The sequence below is a fragment of the Leuresthes tenuis genome, unplaced genomic scaffold (assembly GCF_036924035.1).
Source record: "Leuresthes tenuis unplaced genomic scaffold, fLeuTen1.0.hap1 SCAF_15, whole genome shotgun sequence".
Classification (NCBI taxonomy): Eukaryota; Metazoa; Chordata; class Actinopteri; order Atheriniformes; family Atherinopsidae; genus Leuresthes; species Leuresthes tenuis.
Genome location: NW_027325369.1, coordinates 666,239 through 688,788, shown reverse-complemented (window position 1 = coordinate 688,788; position 22,550 = coordinate 666,239). Strand labels below are relative to the sequence as shown.

General features: G+C 44.0%; 1 protein-coding gene across 2 annotated transcripts in view; it reads left to right on the top strand.

Moving 5' to 3' along the window:
• The first annotated feature begins 3,968 nt into the window (after positions 1 to 3,968).
• Positions 3,969 to 22,550, top strand: part of clec14a (C-type lectin domain containing 14A) — a 483,122-nt gene continuing 464,540 nt past the window's right edge. Inside the window, exons 1-2 of one of the 2 annotated variants that reach the window (XM_072365306.1) lie at positions 3,969 to 4,223; positions 6,207 to 7,388. In XM_072365306.1, the coding sequence (XP_072221407.1) occupies positions 6,242 to 7,384 (1,143 nt within the window). In that variant the 5' untranslated portion in view covers positions 3,969 to 4,223; positions 6,207 to 6,241 and the 3' untranslated portion in view covers positions 7,385 to 7,388. Of the gene's footprint in view, positions 4,224 to 6,206; positions 7,596 to 22,550 lie in introns of those variants that run through there. The other variant, XM_072365305.1, reaches the window with a different exon arrangement.

Genomic DNA, 22,550 nt, shown 5'->3' with positions numbered 1-22,550 from the left:
CATTCTGCTTTTAGGGGCCTGATAACTGAAGGCTCTGCCTCCCATTCTGCTTTTAGAAACTCTGGGAACCACAAGGAAACCTGCAGCCTGAGAGCAAAGTGCTCTGTTGGGGAAATATCCAACTGTGAGATCTTTAAGATGTGATGGAGCTCGGTCATTAAGAGCTTTATATGTGAGGAGAAGAATCTTAAATTCTATTCTGAATTTAACAGGGAGCCAATGAAGAATCATCCAGCCATACATTTTCTATATAAGGGTTAGAAAACTGGGGTAAACTCAGGGTTTTGGGCATGCTGGAGCCTGTCGAGAGGCAGGGTACAGCCAGGACAGGTCACCAGTCCATCACAGGGCCACAGCTTAATTCAATTCAGTTTTATTTATATAGCACCAAATTACAACAATTCTCAGATTTCAAGGCACTTAAGTAATATAGTCCAATTCAAGCCAATTAGAATTCAATTCATTGTAATCATAATCCAATAAAATCCAATTAATTAAATTCAGAATTAGTCCAATTAATTCATATGGTGCCAATTCAAAAATAATATCCCAGCTAAGGAAACCAACAGATTGCACCGAAACTTGTCTTCAGTCCAATCTCCCGTCCTGAGCCTGAGGGACTGTGGAAAGGAACGACTCCCTTTAACAGGAAGAAACCTCTGGCAGAACCAGAACCAGGAAGAAACCTCTGGCAGAACCAGAACCAGGAAGAAACCTCTGGCAGAACCAGACTCAGGAAGAAACCTCTGGCAGAACCAGAACCAGGAAGAAACCTCTGGCAGAACCAGACTCAGGAAGAAACCTCTGGCAGAACCAGAACCAGGAAGAAACCTCTGGCAGAACCAGAACCGGGAAGAAACCTCTGGCAGAACCAGAACCGGGAAGAAACCTCTGGCAGAACCAGACTCAGGAAGAAACCTCTGGCAGAACCAGAACCGGGAAGAAACCTCTGGCAGAACCAGAACCAGGAAGAAACCTCTGGCAGAACCAGAACCAGGAAGGAACCTCTGGCAGAACCAGAACCAGGAAGAAACCTCTGGCAGAACCAGAACCAGAACCAGGAAGAAACCTCTGGCAGAACCAGAACCAGGAAGGGTGGCCATCCGCCTCAACCAGCTGGGGTTTGAGAAGACAGAAAAGAGGGAAAAGAGGGGGGAAAAACACCATAACACCATTCAAAGGATACCTGTTGTAGCGTTCTCGCTATTGAATTAATTTAATATTCATTACCTCATATTTCTTTGGGGCACCACCTTCTGGTCAGTTAAGGAAGGACAAATTTCAGATTATCCTAGATCAGTCTCAAACTTGACTGAAATTACATCAAGAAATATTCAACCTTGACTGGTTACCTGGTTATAGGTTATTTATGGAACATTAATGGAAACATGAACCTTAATAAGCGGGTGTAATAACAACTTAATGGTAGGTATGGTAAATATATGTTTATAGGACATGATTCATGACTTGGTGTAAACACAAGAGAATATAGAATTCATCTCTCTCCTTGCCTTCGCCAGTGGGAGCGAAGGAAAGTAACCGAAAGTCTGGCCGTCCACCAGACGGGATCCGGCCCTAGGCCCTTCAGAGCCCCTCCCTCCCTTTTTGGATGTCTGGGAACCATCCTTGAGGGGGGGTTCAGGGTTTTTTCCCGTCTTAGAATTTTTGATATCCGGCTCAGCCGCGTTTTTTGTTCTTGGTTTTTGTAATAAATCAAAGTTCACTTTGAAGTTCCCTGACAGTGTCATCAGAAGATAATCCTTAAATTAGCTAAAATAGAGATTGATTGCTCACTAAAGAAGGCAGAGGAGTAACAAAAGTGATGTCCAGGAATCTTTTTTCCTCCATCAGTTCACCCAAGATGGAAACGGTGTTTGGCTTGTTCCTGGTTCCTAAAATCCACAATAATCTCTTTTATTTGTGTTCAAGGTGAGGGGATTGTCCCCACACCATGCCACAAAGTGATTGACCAGTTCCCTGCACTCAGCTTTTCTCCATCACTGATACAGCCAACAGCTGCAGAGTCATTTCTGGAGATGACGGGACTCTGAGTCGTCATGGAAGTCTGAGGTGTACAGAGTGAAGAGAAACAGTGAGAGTACAGCCTCCTGTGCTGCTGATCACCTTCTCAGACACACAACCCTTCAGTCTCACAAACTGTTTGTCAGGGAGTCAGTAATCCAGGTGGTTGTGGAGGCCTCCACCTGTTTTTTATGCAGCTTCAGGGTGAACTGTATCAAAAAGCCCTGCAGAAATCAAAGAACACGATCCTCACAGCGCTGCCTGCTTTGTCCAGATGAGTGTGGGCTCACTGAAGCAGGTAGATGACAGCATCTTCAGCACCAGCTCCAGGATGATAAGTGGGTTTCAGTGGGTTCTGAAAGGTGTTCACTTGCTGACTGAGGTGAGCCAATGACAGTCTCTACAGGACTTTAATGGTGTGGGACGTTAGGACAGCTGGTCTGTAGTCACTGAGGCTCCTTTTTTTAACTTAGTCTAAGGTTGAAGAGGCGCTGTAGGATCCCACGCTGTTCTTCAGAGGCTTTCACGACCCTGAGGCTGACACCAGGGTAATATTATGGAAAAGACTTAGACTTAGACTTTTTTGTCATTCAAAAACACATTTGCAATGCATACTTGAACGAGATTCCGTTGCAAGGCTCTGAGAACCAGAAGAATGGATGAATACAGTATAAATATAAAGTAGAATAAGAAATAAAAAACAAATAGAAACAGAATAAAAATGTATGAGTTATTTACAGCGTTTTCAGGGTTTGTTATTGGAGAAGCACCTGGCTGTCCTTGTGATAAAGTTAACGTCTTCACTGTTTTTAAAGGTCTTGATTATGTTGCAGCAGTTATGATTTCACTGATGATCTCATCATGACCAGCAGCAGATTCTGTTAAATTAAATTAATCTTTCTTTGTATGGCACCAAATCACATGACTTCAAACTTACAGTTCAATTCAAGCCAATTACAATTCTATTCATTTTACTACAATCGTAATCCATTCAAATCAAATAAGATTTGATTAGCAGATAAATAGCAAACCTCTCCCTTTGAACTTTCTGAGCTTTAACTAAGTCAAGTTTTCACTTATAGCTTAATGCCTGACATATCCTGTAACCGAGCTGTTGACACACACACACACACATGCACACACACACTACTGTTACCATGACAACAACTCCCTTTTAACAATGTCCGGCCTCCACAACCTTATACTTCCTGTCATTCTTCTATCAGTTCGTCCAGGAAACAGGAAACATCTGAATCGCCACAATAATCATCAACAACAGCGTGTGTGTGTGTGTTTCCACTGTTTGTTTAGACACAATTAAGCTGTGCATGTGTGTAAAACTGATTGGAGATTGAGCTGCATGACTGCAGAGCTTGGTGCTCTTGGACTGACTGTTGAAGGTGCCGTGGAGATCCTCACAGCCATCTTTGACTGCTTCAGAAGAGTCTGCTGGTCCTGAACTGTTCCAGAGGTCTATGAGGTAGTTTCTAGGGATACCTTCCTTCAAATAGACCTGATGTTTCAGATTACAATGAAATATATGAAAGACCTGACTGAGTTACTTAAACTGACCCATACATGAGTATGAACTACTCTACTCATTGGTGATGATGGGTTGTTTGATTCCCAGCCTGGCCCCATGGGTCAAAGTGTCCTGGTGGAAGCCCTGATTTGAAGACTTTTGCCTCCTCAGTTTGTGTTCATATTTAATGCATTTTACAGATAAGCTTGGATTATTTCCAGTTCTTTATGTGGGATCAATAGAGATAAATGAATAATCTTTTTAAAAATATTCAGTTACAAACTGAGGTTATGGTATCAACATCTCTTGTGAGCGAGCAGTGTTTCTCTGGAGGAAACCAGTTTGCTGAATCAAGATCTAACACATTTCCTGCCCTGTAGGAGGAAGACAGGCGGGGGCCATGGAGTGTTAGGGGTGAGGCCGACATTCTGTTGGTAAAACTACTGTAACTACTGAGAAAATAGATCGAAAGCAGTGGTGAGAAAGAAAGGGAGACTAATCTGAAGGAGCAAAAGAGGACCGTTTAAATTCAGGTGGACAAAATAAAAAGAAGTGCAGAGAGCAGGAGAAACGAAGCTAAACGGAGACACCAGAAGGTACTCAAGAAAGAGGCGGTGAGGATAAAGGGGAACTCATTTTCAGAGACTTATTCAGGAGAAAACAGGAAAGGTTTGAAACGGTAAGCAAACAGTCATTAAATTCATATGAAAAACATCATTTTAAACTAATTTGTCAGTTTGATATCGTGGCATTACATGCAGTTATGTCCCCATACTGCAGTTATTAATGCAGTTTTTGTGACATTCTTTAAATGTAAACTACCACAAAGACTGAAATGGTTGCTGTCAGCATGTTATGACACTGCTTTAACAACTAATTTTCAGTCAAGCTGTAACTTTGAATATTCTGTATATAGGACTGATTCTCTACACTAGAGGTCTCAGGGCACTTAATATGGAAGACTATAATGATACTAATTTATAATATAGTTAAAAGAAACCGCTGGATTTATGTCATTTTTCAGATGGATGATTGAGTAAATATGTTATGGATAATTCAAATACATACATAGAAATAGTTGACTGACAGTAACAGAGAAAGAGAAAAAAGCTAAAACGTCATGAATCAGTCACCTTCATGGACAAACACTGACATGACTTTTTTATTCTATCAGTTTGGTTAGTTTCTCTTCTCTAAAATGGATCCAAGGCCTTTGGAATACCTCTGCTCCAGAGCCTAAATCTATCCATGGTTAGAATTAGGGTTTGCCCCTTTTTTTCACCAGCTCAAACTACTTCCTGAGGTGTTTGGTCCATTTCTGCTGTGAATTTACACTTCATTGGCCTGTTTCAGGACATGGAGTGACCCACTCACTCCATTCCTATCATCTAAAGCAGGAATGACCAAAGTCGGTCCTTGAGGGCCGCAGTCCTGCAGGTTTTAGATGCTTCCCTGCTTCAACACTCCTGATTCAGATGAAATGGATCCCTTCAAGATTGTTAAATTCTGCACAAGCCTGCTAATGATGCATTGATCTGAATCAGGTGTGTTGAAGCAGGGAAACATCTAAAGGACAGCGGCCCTCAAGGACCGGATGCAGACATCCCTGTTCTAAAGGATCTACCTCTGTTGGATGAGAGGTCCATCTGTTGGAAGTAAAAAGCATGACAAAGCATCCCCTTGATAGCCTGAGAGTTCACATTAGTGTACACATCAAACTATGAGGCTCAGACTAGCAGTGCCTACACCACGCTTAAGGCAATCCAAACTCTTTTCATGACCTACCGGGCGCTACCAGAACAGGGTCCCTGTCTATCTTCAAGAAACTGTTGAAGACTCAGCTCCTTAGAGAGCATCTCCTACCATAGCACTTACCTTGTACTTCCCTCTATGTCTGAATTGCCTGAATTGGAGTGTTTTTTCCTTCTATGTAGCTTATCGTTAGCTTTGATGTTAGCTGTGATGTTATATCCTCATTTGTGCGTTGCTTTGGATGAAAGCTGAATGCAGAAACAGAAACATGAACAGACTGCTACACAACTGACAGAAAAAAATATATCTTGATCATGATTGTATTACAGTGAATATGATTGTAATTGGCTTGAACTGGATCTTTGAAGGGCCTTGAGATGACATTTGCTGTGATTTGGCACTATATAAATAAAACAACATTAGTTTTATGTAAATATGAAACAGGCAATTTTCATTCTCAAATACTTCCATTTCCCTCAACTGAAGGTTAACAACGAACATTTGTGCCAAATGAAAAAGTCTTTTCGTGAGTCATGTGTTGAGCTGGCCCATGTTAGTAAAACATCACAGAGCTGATGGCCAGCTGGCAGGTTTATTCTCCCGCTTCACTCCATAAACCTCGGGCTTCACTGTCGCTACATCCCTCTATATTTTCTTTAGGTTTAAGAGGCTTACTTAAAGAGCTGGTGCATATATGGGAAATGTTTACTTTTATCCTGTACAATGGGCATCAAAAGTCAGAAGTTAATTGAATTTGCTGTTAATAGCAAAGCAAAATGTAGCATAAGTATTTTCAAACCAAGTTGGTACCAAACAAAGTTGTTTTTTAATAATTTGTCTTCTTTAAAGCTCATCTATGACACACACTGGTTCAGCTACTACCAACGCTTTTGTCTTCATTTTGACAGAGTCACATCATCATCTGAGGGTGTGGAGCAAGAAGAAATGGGGCTTAGACTCTGCTGCCATTGGACTTCCCTATGGATGGTCATCGTCTTGCTGGGAAATGTCATAGCTGAGCCATTCTCACAGACACAATACACCCTCAGCCAAAAAACAACCACCTTCAGTGAGGCCGTGACTGACTGCTCCCCTGGCATCCTTACCACCATCACCACCGAGCACGAACTCAAACAAATCCTTGAGCTCATCAACAATTCTGTGTCACATCAGGAAGAATTCACTGCCTGGGTCGGGTTAAAGAGGGCTAGGAACGAGTGTGTTATCTCGTCAAAGCCACTGAGAGGATATAAGTGGGTAGACAACAGCAGCGAGGAGACGAAGGTAAGCGTCTGGTTGGAGGAGCCGAAGCGCACCTGCACAGACATGAGATGTGCAGCAGTAAAGCGGCGCTTCGTTCAGGCAGAAGTTAAGCTGGGTCTGGTCCCGGTTACCTGTAGAAGTAAATACAAGTTCATCTGCAAACTGACACATGACAGCAGACACACAACCATGACACCTGCTGCAACAGAGCCAGAACTGGAGACAACCACACCTGAAACAAGATCTGCAACAGTGAAACCCAACCCAGTGGTACCACAACCTAACCAACCAACACCAGAACTAGATAATGACCCTGGTGCTAGCGCTGGACCTGAACTGGACTTGTGTGAGAAACCCATCGTCCCTGACTCTCGCTCCCTCATTTTGGACCACAGAAACAGCAGCAGGATTCAGGTGGAGTGCTGGCCCAACATCCAGCTGGATCTGCTCTGCTCCGGTCGACCTGCCCAGTGGCGAATGCTGGACGGCTCGCCGGCCAACTTCAGCAGCATCTGTTGGCAGTGTGACATTGGCTTTCAGAAAAATGCTTCTGGTTACTGTGTAGACATCGATGAGTGCAGTGATGCTAACCTCTGCCGGCACAGCTGCCTGAACACGGAGGGTTCCTACAGGTGTGTCTGTGCCGACAACCGCGGTAACGAGACATGCCAGGATGGAGGGATAAACCAGGGCTCTGGCTTACTGACAGGCATCCTGATCCCCGTTGTGGTTGCTGTTGTGGCGCTGGTACTGCTGGTGATTGTAGGCGTGATGGTGAAATGCTGCTTGACGAGGCGATCGAAAAAGCGTCCCAGACCGGAGTAAAAATGTAGCTGGAACCAGACATTGAGAAGAAAACAACATCAGAGGGCAGAGCTGTGACCACTGGGTTCAGGGACGATGTCACAGTCAGCATTTACATCTAGCTGTTGGTTGAAATATATAAAAGAAATAGCTTTTAAATGGAAATGGTCTCCTAATCAGATTTTGTGAAAATGAATGAAACAGCTGGAGTGAAGTGTTCATGAAATGAATTCTTGAGAACTGAGTTAAAACAACCAGCATTGCTTTGGTTTTCCGTTAGAGTTTGGTGAGTTTTAGGCACCACCTGACTGGTTAAGGAAAGCTCGTTACATTACATCCTCATCATCCCTCAGACACTGTGGTGATAGCAGGTTGTGTTAGTTCACATATTTCTATCAGACTTCTCGTCATCCTTACCAGCTGGTGAACCAAAAGGCTTCTAGTTTGAGAGAAATCAGCCCCTAACAACATGCTTCTGTGGTCATTAAAGATACAATTTACTAACAATTATCTAGTCCACTCCTCTGCAATATGTTTATGTTGATTTGGCTCTTTATAAACTAATCAAGGATATTGATCAACTGATGTTTTGTAAATGATTATTCTTTTGATGATTGATCCAATAAATCGTCCAACCATCACTGCTGTACTGCCTGGGTTGTCTGGGATTTGGACTTCAATTCACAAATTCACAACTCTTATGGTTTTTACTTGTGACTGGTCAGAAATAACAGAAGGCAAGGCAGGTTTATTTGTAGAGTTCAAGTCGTACACAAGGTGCTTTACAGCTGCATGAAATCACAAGAAGGCAAATAAAATCATTCAAAAAACATAAAAAATAATCATTCATTTAATTAAAAGTGGAGAGTGCAGATGAAATACTTTCAGTTGTCATATGCACAGCTAAATATAATTCGGACAGAAACTTTCTAAGAACTGTCCACCTCGAATTTAGTTCTAAGAACTGCCCTTCCCCAGGGGAACTGTTTCATTTTGCAGTCTCTTTTTTGCAGTCTATTCTCTGAGCGACAGGAAGCCAGTGCAGAGACCTGAGCACTGGACTAATATGGTCATATTTCCTGGTTCTAGTCAGGACTCGAGCAGCAGCGTTCTGGATGTCCTGCAGCTGTCTTACGGCCCGTTTACAGCCCAGTGAGCAGCCGTTACAGTAGTCTAACCTGCTGGAGACAAACGCATGGATTAGTCTTTCTAAGTCTGGTTTAGACACTATTTCTTTGATTCTGGCAATGTTTTTCAGATGGTAAAAAGCTGCTGATGATACTGATTTAATGTGGCTGTTAAAGTTCAGGTCTGAGTCCAATATTACCCCCAGATTTCTAACTTGATTCAGGTTTAAGAGAGAGAGTCTCAAGGTGACTGATAACACTTTCTCTTTGTTTCTGTGGGCCACAGACAATGATTTCAGTTTAGCTGGAGAAAATAGCTCTGCCTCCACACACTGATCTGTTCGATTCAGTGACCCAATGCATCTACAGGCCCGTGTTCTCCTGCCATCAGTGACACTTAGATCTGAGTGTCATCTGCATAGTTGTGGTAGGGCACATTATATCTGCATATTAGCTGGCCTAGTGGGAGCATGTACAGAACGAACAATAGGGGTCCCAGGATAGACCCCTGGGGAACCCCACAGGTCATAGACCCCCTCCCCTTGTCCTGTCCAGCATTATGGCAGCAGAATTGTAATCTGAATACCGTTTAGCTTTATGCATGTAAAGCGCCCCTTGATGCCCAAGAACTGCTTATTCATTCATTTTTGTTACAATACTTAACATGTAATAGAGCCAAACCAGACCGGGGGACAGGGAAAGAGGAAGAGCAAAGAAAAAGAAATGGAACATAAATAGAAAGAAACAATCAGAAAAAAACAATGAAAAACCAGACAACCAGCTGCTACACCTGTACAAACAAAACAGAAGACAATCCATGGCACCTGTGGGGAATCCAGCCCAAAAACAAATACTCAAACAAAGAAAAAAGAGCACAAGTGGCAGCAATCAGGACAGCACATCAACAATGTGTGAACACCCCCCCAAAGACCCGGGCCATCAGCAGCATCCACGGAGCACAGAACCCCGGAAGCCCACCGCAGGGACAACCAGGCATCCACCCAGAAGACTGCAGAGGAAGCCCCCGGACAGGGCCCCCACAACCATAGGGCAGAGGCCCCCTGGGAATCAGGGGCGACTGCCCACAGGCCCCGCCAGGCATCTGTCACCCAGACATGGGTGACATCTTTTTAAGTTAGGATAATAGAATATTTTAGACATCACTTATTATTCCACAGACTCAAATAATATTTAGGATGATAATTGTGAATCTTTATTTAAAAAAGGGTAAATGTAATTAACAGAATGTAATTATCGAAATCATAGAACACCGAACCGCTTGTCATGTTCTCTCAAAAATTTGTATCTTTGGGTTAGGGTTAGAGCAAAAACACTGCTGTTTGTTAAAATTCCACGGCTTCAATCTTCACCAAGCTCCAAAGATGCAGATCAACATCAGATTTCCTTTCTTCAGATGTTTTTCTTGTGCTGTATGGTTCCCTTACAGAGGCATTATTGTGGGCACTATTGTAATCATGTTGATGGCGACACTGACTGCATTCAACTCCTTCTTGAAAACATCATTTCTGACGAGTGGTGGAAAATAAGATCAAACTTGTCAGGAGCGATGGTGCAGGAAGGGAGGAACCAGATGCAGACTTTCAAAAAACAACTGAGGTTTATTTACAAAAACACAAAGAAAGAACCAAGGGCGGTTATCAGAAAACTTAACTATGAAAACAAAACAAGACTGACTACGAACAAGACTATGAATAAATAACAAGACCATGAATTAACCGTGGCGAGGGCTATGAGGCAAAAACCTGGCTTGACAATCGTGGTGATCATGAAAGGTAAAGTGAGGAACTGTAACTGAACCTGAAAACTAAATACTGTGGGGAGGTGATGAGGTTCAGCTGTGAAAAACGGGTTGAGTGAAGCTAAGTGACAGGGGAAAAAACCTAAAAACACAACAAATAACCTGAAAACAAGATTGTTCAAAACATAGAACGTGACAAATTTATTTTCAGCACTGTAGCCAGGCTGACCTGAAACCATATCACTATTGAACAATGCATTAACTTTTATAACAGCTAAAGTTGTGTCCACAAGCAAAAAAGATCATTTCCCACAGTCAGCACACTTTCATTGTGTAATGGACTTTAGAAATAGTGAAAGGCCTGTATTAGACTCTAATTTCCACATAGTTCATGTCATCAGTCGCAGCTTCTCAAACATCCATAATTCTGTTGGTGTTTGTATTTGATTAGATATATATCTATCCCTGTTTAGTGGCCGTGTACCAGAGACATTTAGGTGACCTATTACTTACAGTAGGCTATATATTCTTCTTCCATAGTATTTTGAAATTCCCATTTTCAACTCTTAGTTCACTCTTGTATAAAGCAAATAAAAACGTTGATGTGCACGGTATGAGAATAATTTCTCAGTTCTCTTTAGAACATTTCACTTTTCACTATTTTGTAACCCTTGTCACATTTATTGCTGTGGTTAATCTGCTTCTGTTGACCCTTTACTTAAACATTTTATAGAAACATCATACGAAACATTTGTACCAATTATCATCTTCTTGAAATAGCAAACACAAATATCAACTTACACAGCATCCATATGTAGTCATTGATTTGTCCTGGGGCCACATTTAAAGTTTATGTTTATGCATTTAGCAGACGCTTTTATTCAAAGCGACTTATATCCCAGGTAGGGTAAGGGGGTGTTGTCTAAGGACCCCTACAGGAGGTATTACCTTTCATGCAGGGGACTTGAACCCTGGTCTCCCAATCCAAGACGAACTTGGGCAATTACAACTACAAAACAAAACTCAAAATTAGTGTATTATTCATAGATATGAGACCTTCTTCATTGATAGAAATTCAAACTAAACTGCAATTGTGATCCTACATTTTTGTGTGTCACACACTCCCCTGACATTTGACCTTTCAACCTGTAGCTCAAGAGGAGGAGCAGTTGAATCCCAATAGGTAGGTTGGTGGTTCGACTCTGTCTCTGCCTGGCCACAAATGTCGAAGCGTCCTTGGGCAAATATGTTGCCTACCACTGCATCCATCGGTGTATGAATGTGTGTGAATGTAGTAGGAAGCACTGTGTAGCTTTAAGGAGTGTGTGAGTGGCATGGAGAGTTAAAGCACTTTGAGTGGTCAGCTAAACTAGAAAAGCTCTATACAAGAACAGTCCATTTAAACTCAAATGTTCAAAATGTGTCAGACGCTGGAAACAACATACTTTGTCTTCAGTCATTAACGTGTGCATTGGCTAGTTTTAATGGACAGGTAGAGTGTAAGTAAGTAAGTAGGGTAATTCATTATGATATGACTGGAGTAAGGTATGACGAAAAGGGTTTGGCTGTACATTGAAAAACACCGGATCAGGTTACACATCCAATGTGAATCTGATGTAAGGTGCATCTCTTCTGGGTGAAGCAACTCAGTGCCATTCACAGCGTATGGCGCTCCAGTAACTCCAGTGTCCCCCACTCCGTCATGTCTGTCCTCTTCATTATCATTGCTCGTTTTTTGTGTTTTGGGGGTTCTTTTTCCCTTGTTTCCTCTGTCTGCTCTCTCCCAAACAGTTGTCCCCTCTCCTTTGTGGGTCGTCCATAGCTCCCCGGCTGGTTTAACTTTTTGTGATTTTTTGTGAGACTACAGTTAAGGTCAGGGGTCGGTCGACCATTGTCTCTGATTCCACTTCTCAAGTCATACCGTAGCTCATAGAAGGTAGACCTACCTTCCTCATCAGAGCAAGCTTCACCATTTGGTTGGTACTCTCTTCCTCTCTGAGTTGTTCTTTTCTTTCTCGCAGCTTATCTCCCCTGCCGGCTGTAGACAGCTCTACAGGGAGATGGTTATGATGAAGAAGTCTTGACTTATTTCCATCTGTCTCAGAAACAACTTTATAAACCGGGCTGTCGCTGATTGTTTTTGTTCTTTTTACCACATATGATATTGACTTTCCAAAACCACCCCTTTCATTCAAGTTTCTTACCAGCACTCGATCTCCTGGCTGCAGTATTACTACCCTCAAGTGTCATAATAGATCACTTTTTGCTGTTCTCTGATGCGATCCTATAGGCCTCAGTCATCCGAGCCACCCATTTCTCCACTTACCTTCTTGTTGTCTGTGACTCATCACATGAAGCCATCCTGAATAACATATCCACAGGCAATTGTGGATGTCTGCTGAGAAAAGAAGGGAGGGTACCCCTGTCGCCTCATGACGGGTACAGTTGTACACATGAATCTTTTCCTTTTCTCCACCCAGACTTCTCAGCATCTACCACGCTGTGTGATTGAGGCGCTCAGCAGGGTTAACCTGGGGGTGATAAGGGGTTGTACATGAGTGTCCTGAAGGCTTCATTCTCAAATTCAAGGAGTATCCCTGAGGCTGGAAATTAAATCATTGAAAATTCTTACCATTGTGATTTTGCCACTATTATTGCGGGTTGGATAAGCCTCAGCGTACCTGGTAAAGTGGTCTACCACCATTAGCATGTATTGGCATCCTCCTCTGCATTGTTGATCAAGTGGTTATACTTGACATAGGAACTCTGATGTGCATCACAGGCTTCTTTTGTTTGATGCAATGACACTAACGTGACATCAATGTCTCGACTGATGTAGGGTCAATACAATCTTTGTCTGGCAAGACTAAGAACTCTTTCAGCCTATGTCATCGTGCAAGTACTTTAGGACTAGCGATTTGAAGCTGCCTCTTAAGGCTAGCTGGCGTTTTTATGCTGTTTTACGGTATAAAACCTCATCTTCAATATACAACTTTATCCATTTGTGTATACTTTTCTTTGCAGTCCCTTTCATGCTTATTTCATATCCTCTGTGAGTTTTGGTTTGACTCTTTCATTTTCAGGATGTCACCAATTATGGGATCTGTTCTTTGAGCTCTTTGTAGTTCGGCCAGATCAATAGATTGGATTGGATAACATCTCTGCTGCTCAGTTCAAGCTGATCACCCTGTGCTAAAATCAGTGCAGCAACCCATGCAACATCACCACTTTTGCCTGCTCCACAGCCTTCCCATGACGTCTTCTCTGGAGAGCTCCTTTGTATACACAGCAACATATTTGTCTCTATCTAGGGGGTGTCTCGACAGTGTGTCTGCATAGACATTTACTTTACCGGGCATATGTCAAACCTGTTAACTTAGCAGTACTCCTAACATAAATTAGTGGATTATTGTCTGTGTAGATGGTCAAATGTGGGGCATAAAACAAGTAATCCCTGAATTTCTCACAGACAGCCACACTTGAGGGTGAGAAACTCTAACTTGCCTGAGTGGAGTCGATAATTCCTTTCGGCTGAGCCATAGCCAATCACTCACCATTTTGTCTCTGGTAAAGGTCTTTTATCTGAAACGTCTGTATGAAGCACATATGATAATTATGCCCCATTTCCCTCTCTGTCGACCAGGATTCTTTTAAGATAGGTGCTCTTTGATTTTCTTGGGTTGTAAGAGCTTATAAATGGGTTTTGTTATCCTCAAAAAGAAGCCAGCAATTTTCCTCACCGACAGTAGCAGGTGTTTCACTTTTTAAAGCACCTTGAGGTCATTTGGGTCAATGCATATCTTTTTAGCCGAGACTAAGCGATCCACATATCTCACCTCTCGCTTCAACAAGTCCCATTTGGTGGGGTGAAGTTTAACTCCATGACTCTGCAGGGATCTTACGACCTTTATCAGTCCTTCCACATGGCCCTCAAAAGACTTAGTGTAACATAAAGTGTAATCTAAGTACAGAATACAACACTCATCACAGAGGGCCGCTAGCATTTCTTCCATACTGTGTTGAAATGAGGCTGGATCCTTGGTCAGCCGGAAAGGGATTCGCACCCATTCGTACAGAGCTGTATTCTGGGAAAGGGGTGATGTTCTGGACCTGTGCACAGCTTAGAATAGAATAGAATAGAATAGAATAGAAAAATACTTTATTCAAAGTAGGAAGATGATAATCAGTGTCTTTCTTTCGTACGCAGATTATGGGAGCAGAGACATAACAATTCATGCTCTCACCAGAGGGTCCTCATTGTATTCCTTGACCTCTTTATACAGGGGTTTAGGAATGAGTAGATGATCTCTAGACTGGATTGGGGTATTGTCTCTGAGTGTCATCTCCAAGCTCGGAATGCACCCCATGTCATTTTCTGCTCATGCAGATGTTCCTGATTCTTCTTGCAACGTTTCAGTCAGAGATCCTCAGTCAGGTGATTAACATAAACTGGAGTTTCCCATTCCTGGATCAATGTCTTGTCACTGTCCTGCTGTGCACCTGATAACTCATTTGTCTTCTGGGAGCTTGGTGCGTCAGCTGGAACTATCACCTCATGTAGTCCCAATTTCAGCAAATCTTGACAGTCTTTGCCCCCCCAGAATCAAAAATCAGTATTGATGGATGAGTCATAAATAGTACAATAAAGCTTTCCACAAATAATTGGTGAAACTATTAGATCGGTTTGATAAGTGACCAGAACATTTGAAGATGATATGAGAATGTACACAGAAGAAAAAATTTTAGATAACTTTATACAAATTAGATTTTGTTAATTTGTTAATTATTACAGTTTCAATGTTTCACATGTTTTCAAACTTAAACCAAACAACTTGTCTGAAACCTGCTGATCTTAAAAATGGACATTAGTTGTCACAACCGGTGGGTTCTGTGTGGAGAGAGGACCCAGATGCAGATATTGAAAGTAAAACTTGATATATTTACAAAAAGAACAAACAGCGCAGGTGAGCCGGATAACAATAAATCTAGACTGTGGAACAAATAAAGCAAAGCTATTGGCTGTGGAAAAGCAAGAAGCAAAAACCTGACCTGAGGTGAGGATTTTGTGTTGAACTGAACCTGGAAACCAAATACTGTGGTGATTGGAGATGGTGACTTGAGTGAACCTAATGATGTGAGAAGGAAAAAACATGGCAAGAAATAAACCTAAAACCTGAAAACAGGACATGACATTATTGAAGCTGTCCATGACTCTTTAATTTGAGGTGTGGGAGTTGAAGCAGGAATACATGCAGGGCAGAGGCCTCTGAGGACTCGAGCTGAGGAATGCTGACATACATGCAAAGTTATGCTGATGACACCACTTTGTTTATCTGTTTCCTGATGAAATTAATCTGTTACCTAATTTATGTCTCGAGGACATATTGGCCTGGATGTCCGGTAAGTCTCTGCTCATGAATTCAGGCACACCAAAGATCATAGTTTGAGATGACAGTCCAGCTATTTGTTCCTCTGGGTGGCATTGTGTTTGCTTCCAATATTACTGTGTCGAGCAATGTGGTAATTGTTGACCAGACTTTGTCTTTTTATTCATATATTAATCAATTCTACTGTTTTTTTTCATTTAGGAAAATGACCAAAGGCAGGAGGAGATGCTAAAAAACTGGCCCATACATGTAAAGTATCTAGATTGGGTTATTGTTGTCCCATTTTAGCTGAAGGCTCAAAAAATAGCCAAAAAATGTCTCAGTTATCAGTTGATTTAAATCAAACCACCAACAACTCCGGCTTCCTCCCACAGTCCAAAAACAGGCCTGTCAGGTTCACTGGTGATTCTAAAATGACCAGAGGAGGGAAATGTTTGTGCATGGTTGTTTGTCTCGTCTGTCTCTGTGAGGTCCTGTGATGGACTGAAGATCTGACCAGCGTGTCTCCTACCTCACAATGGCAGCTGGGATAGGCACCAGCCCCCTGCTACTCTGAAGGACGGATAGAAGTCACTGGGCGCTGCCCAGAGGACATTGCTTTCACTTGCCCTGAGAGTCTGTACTTGCACCAAATAGATAAAACTTAATTGAACTGACAATTGAATTGAATAGTAATCATTATTTCTCTTGAACATTCGTGTCATTATTGGAAGACTGAACCATTTTGAAGGTTTTTGAGTTGCACAAGGAACTAACATTCTTGACTAAATGCATCAGGGTTTAGATCTGTCGCCATCTAGTGGCAATAGTTCATACGCACCATTTGAGCCCCCTATTGGATTGTGGGTAATGCAGTTTTCTGTTGAACTGCTGTAAAAGAGTTAAAAAGCACTCTGACCTGCTGCCAAAGGAGAACAATGAAATCTTATGTAAGAAGTGTCCTCTTTTTTAATCATGTTCCTGCCAGCTGTCAAAACCAGTATCCATTTACAGTTGCATGTATTCATCATGACACAAGTGACTCATGTTATTACGACCACTGATCATGCAGCTCCAAAATGAAGAAATGAGCTGCTGTTACTGTTGTAGTGTTACTTGGCCGCTGTCACAGATGTTAAAGCAAAGAAGTGAACAAATAAGTGGAGCTGCTCCACCCTGTATCACTGCTGCATTCTGGTTGTTTGAAATCCGGGACAAATAATGTTATTCCATTTTCCACCAGGAACACAAAGACAGGACAGTGTTGTAGTGTCCAGTTGGCTGACGGCAGTTTATATAACAAAGAGAAGAAGCTAGAAATGCAACAGTTAGAGGAAATGAGTTTTGTGTTTACTTACAGTAAGAAACTACACTGACACAGTGTGAATATTGTTAAAATAGCATATGGAGCTGTGGTGTAATTCAGCTCAGTCACTTCATATTGAATCTATGACTTGAATATTCACCTGAAGGATACATGAATACAAACAGAAAATAGATCAAAACAATGATGTTACGCAGGATATCTGGTACATATGAAGAAAATAATATCCTAGCTAAGGAAACCAACAGATTGGACCGAAACTTGTCTTCAGTCCAATCTCCCGTCCTGAGCCTGAGGGACTGTGGAAAGGAACGACTCCCTTTAACAGGAAGAAACCTCTGGCAGAACCAGAACCAGGAAGAAACCTCTGGCAGAACCAGAACCAGGAAGAAACCTCTGGCAGAACCAGAACCAGGAAGAGACCTCTGGCAGAACCAGGAAGAAACCTCTGGCAGAACCAGACTCAGGAGGAAACCTCTGGCAGAACCAGAACCAGGAAGAAACCTCTGGCAGAACCAGAACCAGGAAGAAACCTCTGGCAGAACCAGACTCAGGAGGAAACCTCTGGCAGAACCAGAACCAGGAGGAAACCTCTGGCAGAACCAGAACCAGGAAGAAACCTCTGGCAGAACCAGAACCAGGAAGAAACCTCTGACAGAACCAGGAAGAAACCTCTGACAGAACCAGAACCAGGAAGAAACCTCTGACAGAACCAGAACCAGGAAGAAACCTCTGGCAGAACCAGAACCAGGAAGAAACCTCTGGCAGAACCAGAACCAGGAAGGAAACTCTGGCAGAACCAGAACCAGGAAGAAACCTCTGGCAGAACCAGGAAGAAACCTCTGGCAGAAGCAGAACCAGGAAGAAACCTCTGGCAGAACCAGAACCAGGAAGAAACCTCTGGCAGAACCAGAACCAGGAAGAAACCTCTGGCAGAACCAGAACCAGGAAGAGACCTCTGGCAGAACCAGGAAGAAACCTCTGGCAGAACCAGACTCAGGAGGAAACCTCTGGCAGAACCAGAACCAGGAAGAAACCTCTGGCAGAACCAGAACCAGGAAGAAACCTCTGGCAGAACCAGACTCAGGAGGAAACCTCTGGCAGAACCAGAACCAGGAAGAAACCTCTGACAGAACCAGGAAGAAACCTCTGGCAGAACCAGAACCAGGAAGAAACCTCTGGCAGAACCAGAACCAGGAAGAAACCTCTGGCAGAACCAGAACCAGGAAGGAAACTCTGGCAGAACCAGAACCAGGAAGGAAACTCTGGCAGAACCAGAACCAGGAAGAAACCTCTGGCAGAACCAGGAAGAAACCTCTGGCAGAAGCAGAACCAGGAAGAAACCTCTGGCAGAACCAGAACCAGGAAGAAACCTCTGGCAGAACCAGAACCAGGAAGAGACCTCTGGCAGAACCAGGAAGAAACCTCTGGCAGAACCAGACTAAGGAGGAAACCTCTGGCAGAACCAGAACCAGGAAGAAACCTCTGGCAGAACCAGACTCAGGAGGAAACCTCTGGCAGAACCAGAACCAGGAAGAAACCTCTGGCAGAACCAGAACCAGGAAGAAACCTCTGGCAGAACCAGAACCAGGAAGAAACCTCTGGCAGAACCAGAACCAGGAAGGAAACTCTGGCAGAACCAGAACCAGGAAGAAACCTCTGGCAGAACCAGGAAGAAACCTCTGGCAGAAGCAGAACCAGGAAGAAACCTCTGGCAGAACCAGAAAGAAACCTCTGGCAGAACCAGAACCAGGAAGAAACCTCTGGCAGAACCAGAACCAGGAAGAGACCTCTGGCAGAACCAGGAAGAAACCTCTGGCAGAACCAGACTCAGGAGGAAACCTCTGGCAGAACCAGAACCAGGAAGAAACCTCTGGCAGAACCAGAACCAGGAAGAAACCTCTGGCAGAACCAGACTCAGGAGGAAACCTCTGGCAGAACCAGAACCAGGAGGAAACCTCTGGCAGAACCAGAACCAGGAAGAAACCTCTGGCAGAACCAGAACCAGGAAGAAACCTCTGACAGAACCAGGAAGAAACCTCTGACAGAACCAGAACCAGGAAGAAACCTCTGACAGAACCAGAACCAGGAAGAAACCTCTGGCAGAACCAGAACCAGGAAGGAAACTCTGGCAGAACCAGAACCAGGAAGAAACCTCTGGCAGAACCAGGAAGAAACCTCTGGCAGAAGCAGAACCAGGAAGAAACCTCTGGCAGAACCAGAACCAGGAAGAAACCTCTGGCAGAACCAGAACCAGGAAGAAACCTCTGGCAGAACCAGAACCAGGAAGAGACCTCTGGCAGAACCAGGAAGAAACCTCTGGCAGAACCAGACTCAGGAGGAAACCTCTGGCAGAACCAGAACCAGGAAGAAACCTCTGGCAGAACCAGACTCAGGAGGAAACCTCTGGCAGAACCAGAACCAGGAAGAAACCTCTGGCAGAACCAGAACCAGGAAGAAACCTCTGACAGAACCAGGAAGAAACCTCTGGCAGAACCAGAACCAGGAAGAAACCTCTGGCAGAACCAGAACCAGGAAGAAACCTCTGGCAGAACCAGAACCAGGAAGGAAACTCTGGCAGAACCAGAACCAGGAAGGAAACTCTGGCAGAACCAGAACCAGGAAGAAACCTCTGGCAGAACCAGGAAGAAACCTCTGGCAGAAGCAGAACCAGGAAGAAACCTCTGGCAGAACCAGAACCAGGAAGAAACCTCTGGCAGAACCAGAACCAGGAAGAGACCTCTGGCAGAACCAGGAAGAAACCTCTGGCAGAACCAGACTAAGGAGGAAACCTCTGGCAGAACCAGAACCAGGAAGAAACCTCTGGCAGAACCAGACTCAGGAGGAAACCTCTGGCAGAACCAGAACCAGGAAGAAACCTCTGGCAGAACCAGAACCAGGAAGAAACCTCTGGCAGAACCAGAACCAGGAAGAAACCTCTGGCAGAACCAGAACCAGGAAGGAAACTCTGGCAGAACCAGAACCAGGAAGAAACCTCTGGCAGAACCAGGAAGAAACCTCTGGCAGAAGCAGAACCAGGAAGAAACCTCTGGCAGAACCAGAAAGAAACCTCTGGCAGAACCAGAACCAGGAAGAAACCTCTGGCAGAACCAGAACCAGGAAGAAACCTCTGGCAGAACCAGACTCAGGAGGAAACCTCTGGCAGAACCAGAACCAGGAAGAAACCTCTGGCAGAACCAGAACCAGGAAGAAACCTCTGACAGAACCAGGAAGAAACCTCTGGCAGAACCAGAACCAGGAAGAAACCTCTGGCAGAACCAGAACCAGGAAGAAACCTCTGGCAGAACCAGAACCAGGAAGAGACCTCTGGCAGAACCAGGAAGAAACCTCTGGCAGAACCAGACTCAGGAGGAAACCTCTGGCAGAACCAGAACCAGGAAGAAACCTCTGGCAGAACCAGAACCAGGAAGAAACCTCTGACAGAACCAGAACCAGGAAGAAACCTCTGGCAGAACCAGAACCAGGAAGGAAACTCTGGCAGAACCAGAACCAGGAAGAAACCTCTGGCAGAACCAGGAAGAAACCTCTGGCAGAAGCAGAACCAGGAAGAAACCTCTGGCAGAACCAGAACCAGGAAGAAACCTCTGGCAGAACCAGAACCAGGAAGAGACCTCTGGCAGAACCAGGAAGAAACCTCTGGCAGAACCAGACTCAGGAAGAAACCTCTGGCAGAACCAGAACCAGGAAGAAACCTCTGGCAGAACCAGACTCAGGAGGAAACCTCTGGCAGAACCAGAACCAGGAAGAAACCTCTGGCAGAACCAGAACCAGGAAGAAACCTCTGGCAGAACCAGAACCAGGAAGAAACCTCTGACAGAACCAGAACCAGGAAGAAACCTCTGACAGAACCAGGAAGAAACCTCTGGCAGAAGCAGAACCAGGAAGAAACCTCTGGCAGAACCAGAACCAGGAAGAAACCTCTGGCAGAACCAGAACCAGGAAGAGACCTCTGGCAGAACCAGGAAGAAACCTCTGGCAGAACCAGACTCAGGAGGAAACCTCTGGCAGAACCAGAACCAGGAAGAAACCTCTGACAGAACCAGAACCAGGAAGAAACCTCTGGCAGAACCAGAACCAGGAAGAAACCTCTGGCAGAACCAGAACCAGGAAGAAACCTCTGGCAGAACCAGAACCAGAACCAGGAAGGGTGGCCATCCGCCTCGACCAGCTGGGGTTTGAGAAGACAGAAAAGAGGGAAAAGAGGGGGGAAAAACACCATAACACCATTCAAAGGATACCTGCTGGAACAGGGAAACACAAGTTAATAACCACAATAATGTCACATGGACATAAAATCATTTGAGAAATGAAACAGGGGGAAAAAGAGAGCAAAGTGAGGAAAGGTGTGACAGATGAGGTCCCCCAGCAGTCTAAGCCTATAGCAGCAGAACTATGGGATGTTTCAGGATCACCTGAGCCATCCCTAACTATAAGCTTTATCAGAAAGGAAAGTTTCAGCCTGATCTTAAAGGTAGAGAGGGTGTCTGCTTCCTGAAGCCAAACTGGCAGCTGGTTCCACAGAGAGGGGCCTGATAACTGAAGGCTCTGCCTCCCATTCTGCTTTTAGGGGCCTGATAACTGAAGGCTCTGCCTCCCATTCTGCTTTTAGGGGCCTGATAACTGAAGGCTCTGCCTCCCATTCTGCTTTTAGGGGCCTGATAACTGAAGGCTCTGCCTCCCATTCTGCTTTTAGGGGCCTGATAACTGAAGGCTCTGCCTCCCATTCTGCTTTTAGGGGCCTGATAACTGAAGGCTCTGCCTCCCAGTCTGCTTTTAGGGGCCTGATAACTGAAGGCTCTGCCTCCCATTCTGCTTTTAGGGGCCTGATAACTGAAGGCTCTGCCTCCCATTCTGCTTTTAGGGGCCTGATAACTGAAGGCTCTGCCTCCCATTCTGCTTCTAGAAACTCTGGGAACCACAAGGAAACCTGCAGCCTGAGAGCAAAGTGCTCTGTTGGGGAAATATCCAACTGTGAGATCTTTAAGATATGATGGAGCTCGGTCATTAAGAACTTTATATGTGAGGAGAAGAACCTTAGATTCTATTCTGAATTTAACAGGGAGCCAATGAAGAGAAGCTAAAACTGGAGAAACATGATCTCTGCTGTTAGTTTTCTGGCTGATGCCACAAGTAATAACCGCCCAAAAAGAAATAAAGCAGCGCAATCATGTGTGTGTGGGCGTGTGGGAGAGAGAGAGATTCTTGGACTGATAAAACAGAGTTAAAAAGTTCAATGATGAAACAAAGGCATCAATGTGACTTTAATAACAGGGTTTAAAAGACACATACGCAAGTAAACATTTCCCATCTTCCCCTGCTTTAAAGAACAGTTCATCTGAAGGTCAAACAGCCAAAGAGTAGCTGACATGAACATAATGTGACCTCTGACCCCAAGCTTTACCTGAACCTGAACTGACTGGTCCCCCCCAAACACGTCAGACGTGTTGTTTTTGGACCTTATACATATAGAGCAACAAGTTTACAGTATCTGGTGCTGGAGTCTGGCAGTCTGAGAGCAGATCTGAGACAGGTGAGTCAATCTCTGGAGTAACATGATAATTATCATTTTCCTGTGACAGCCGCAGGATTT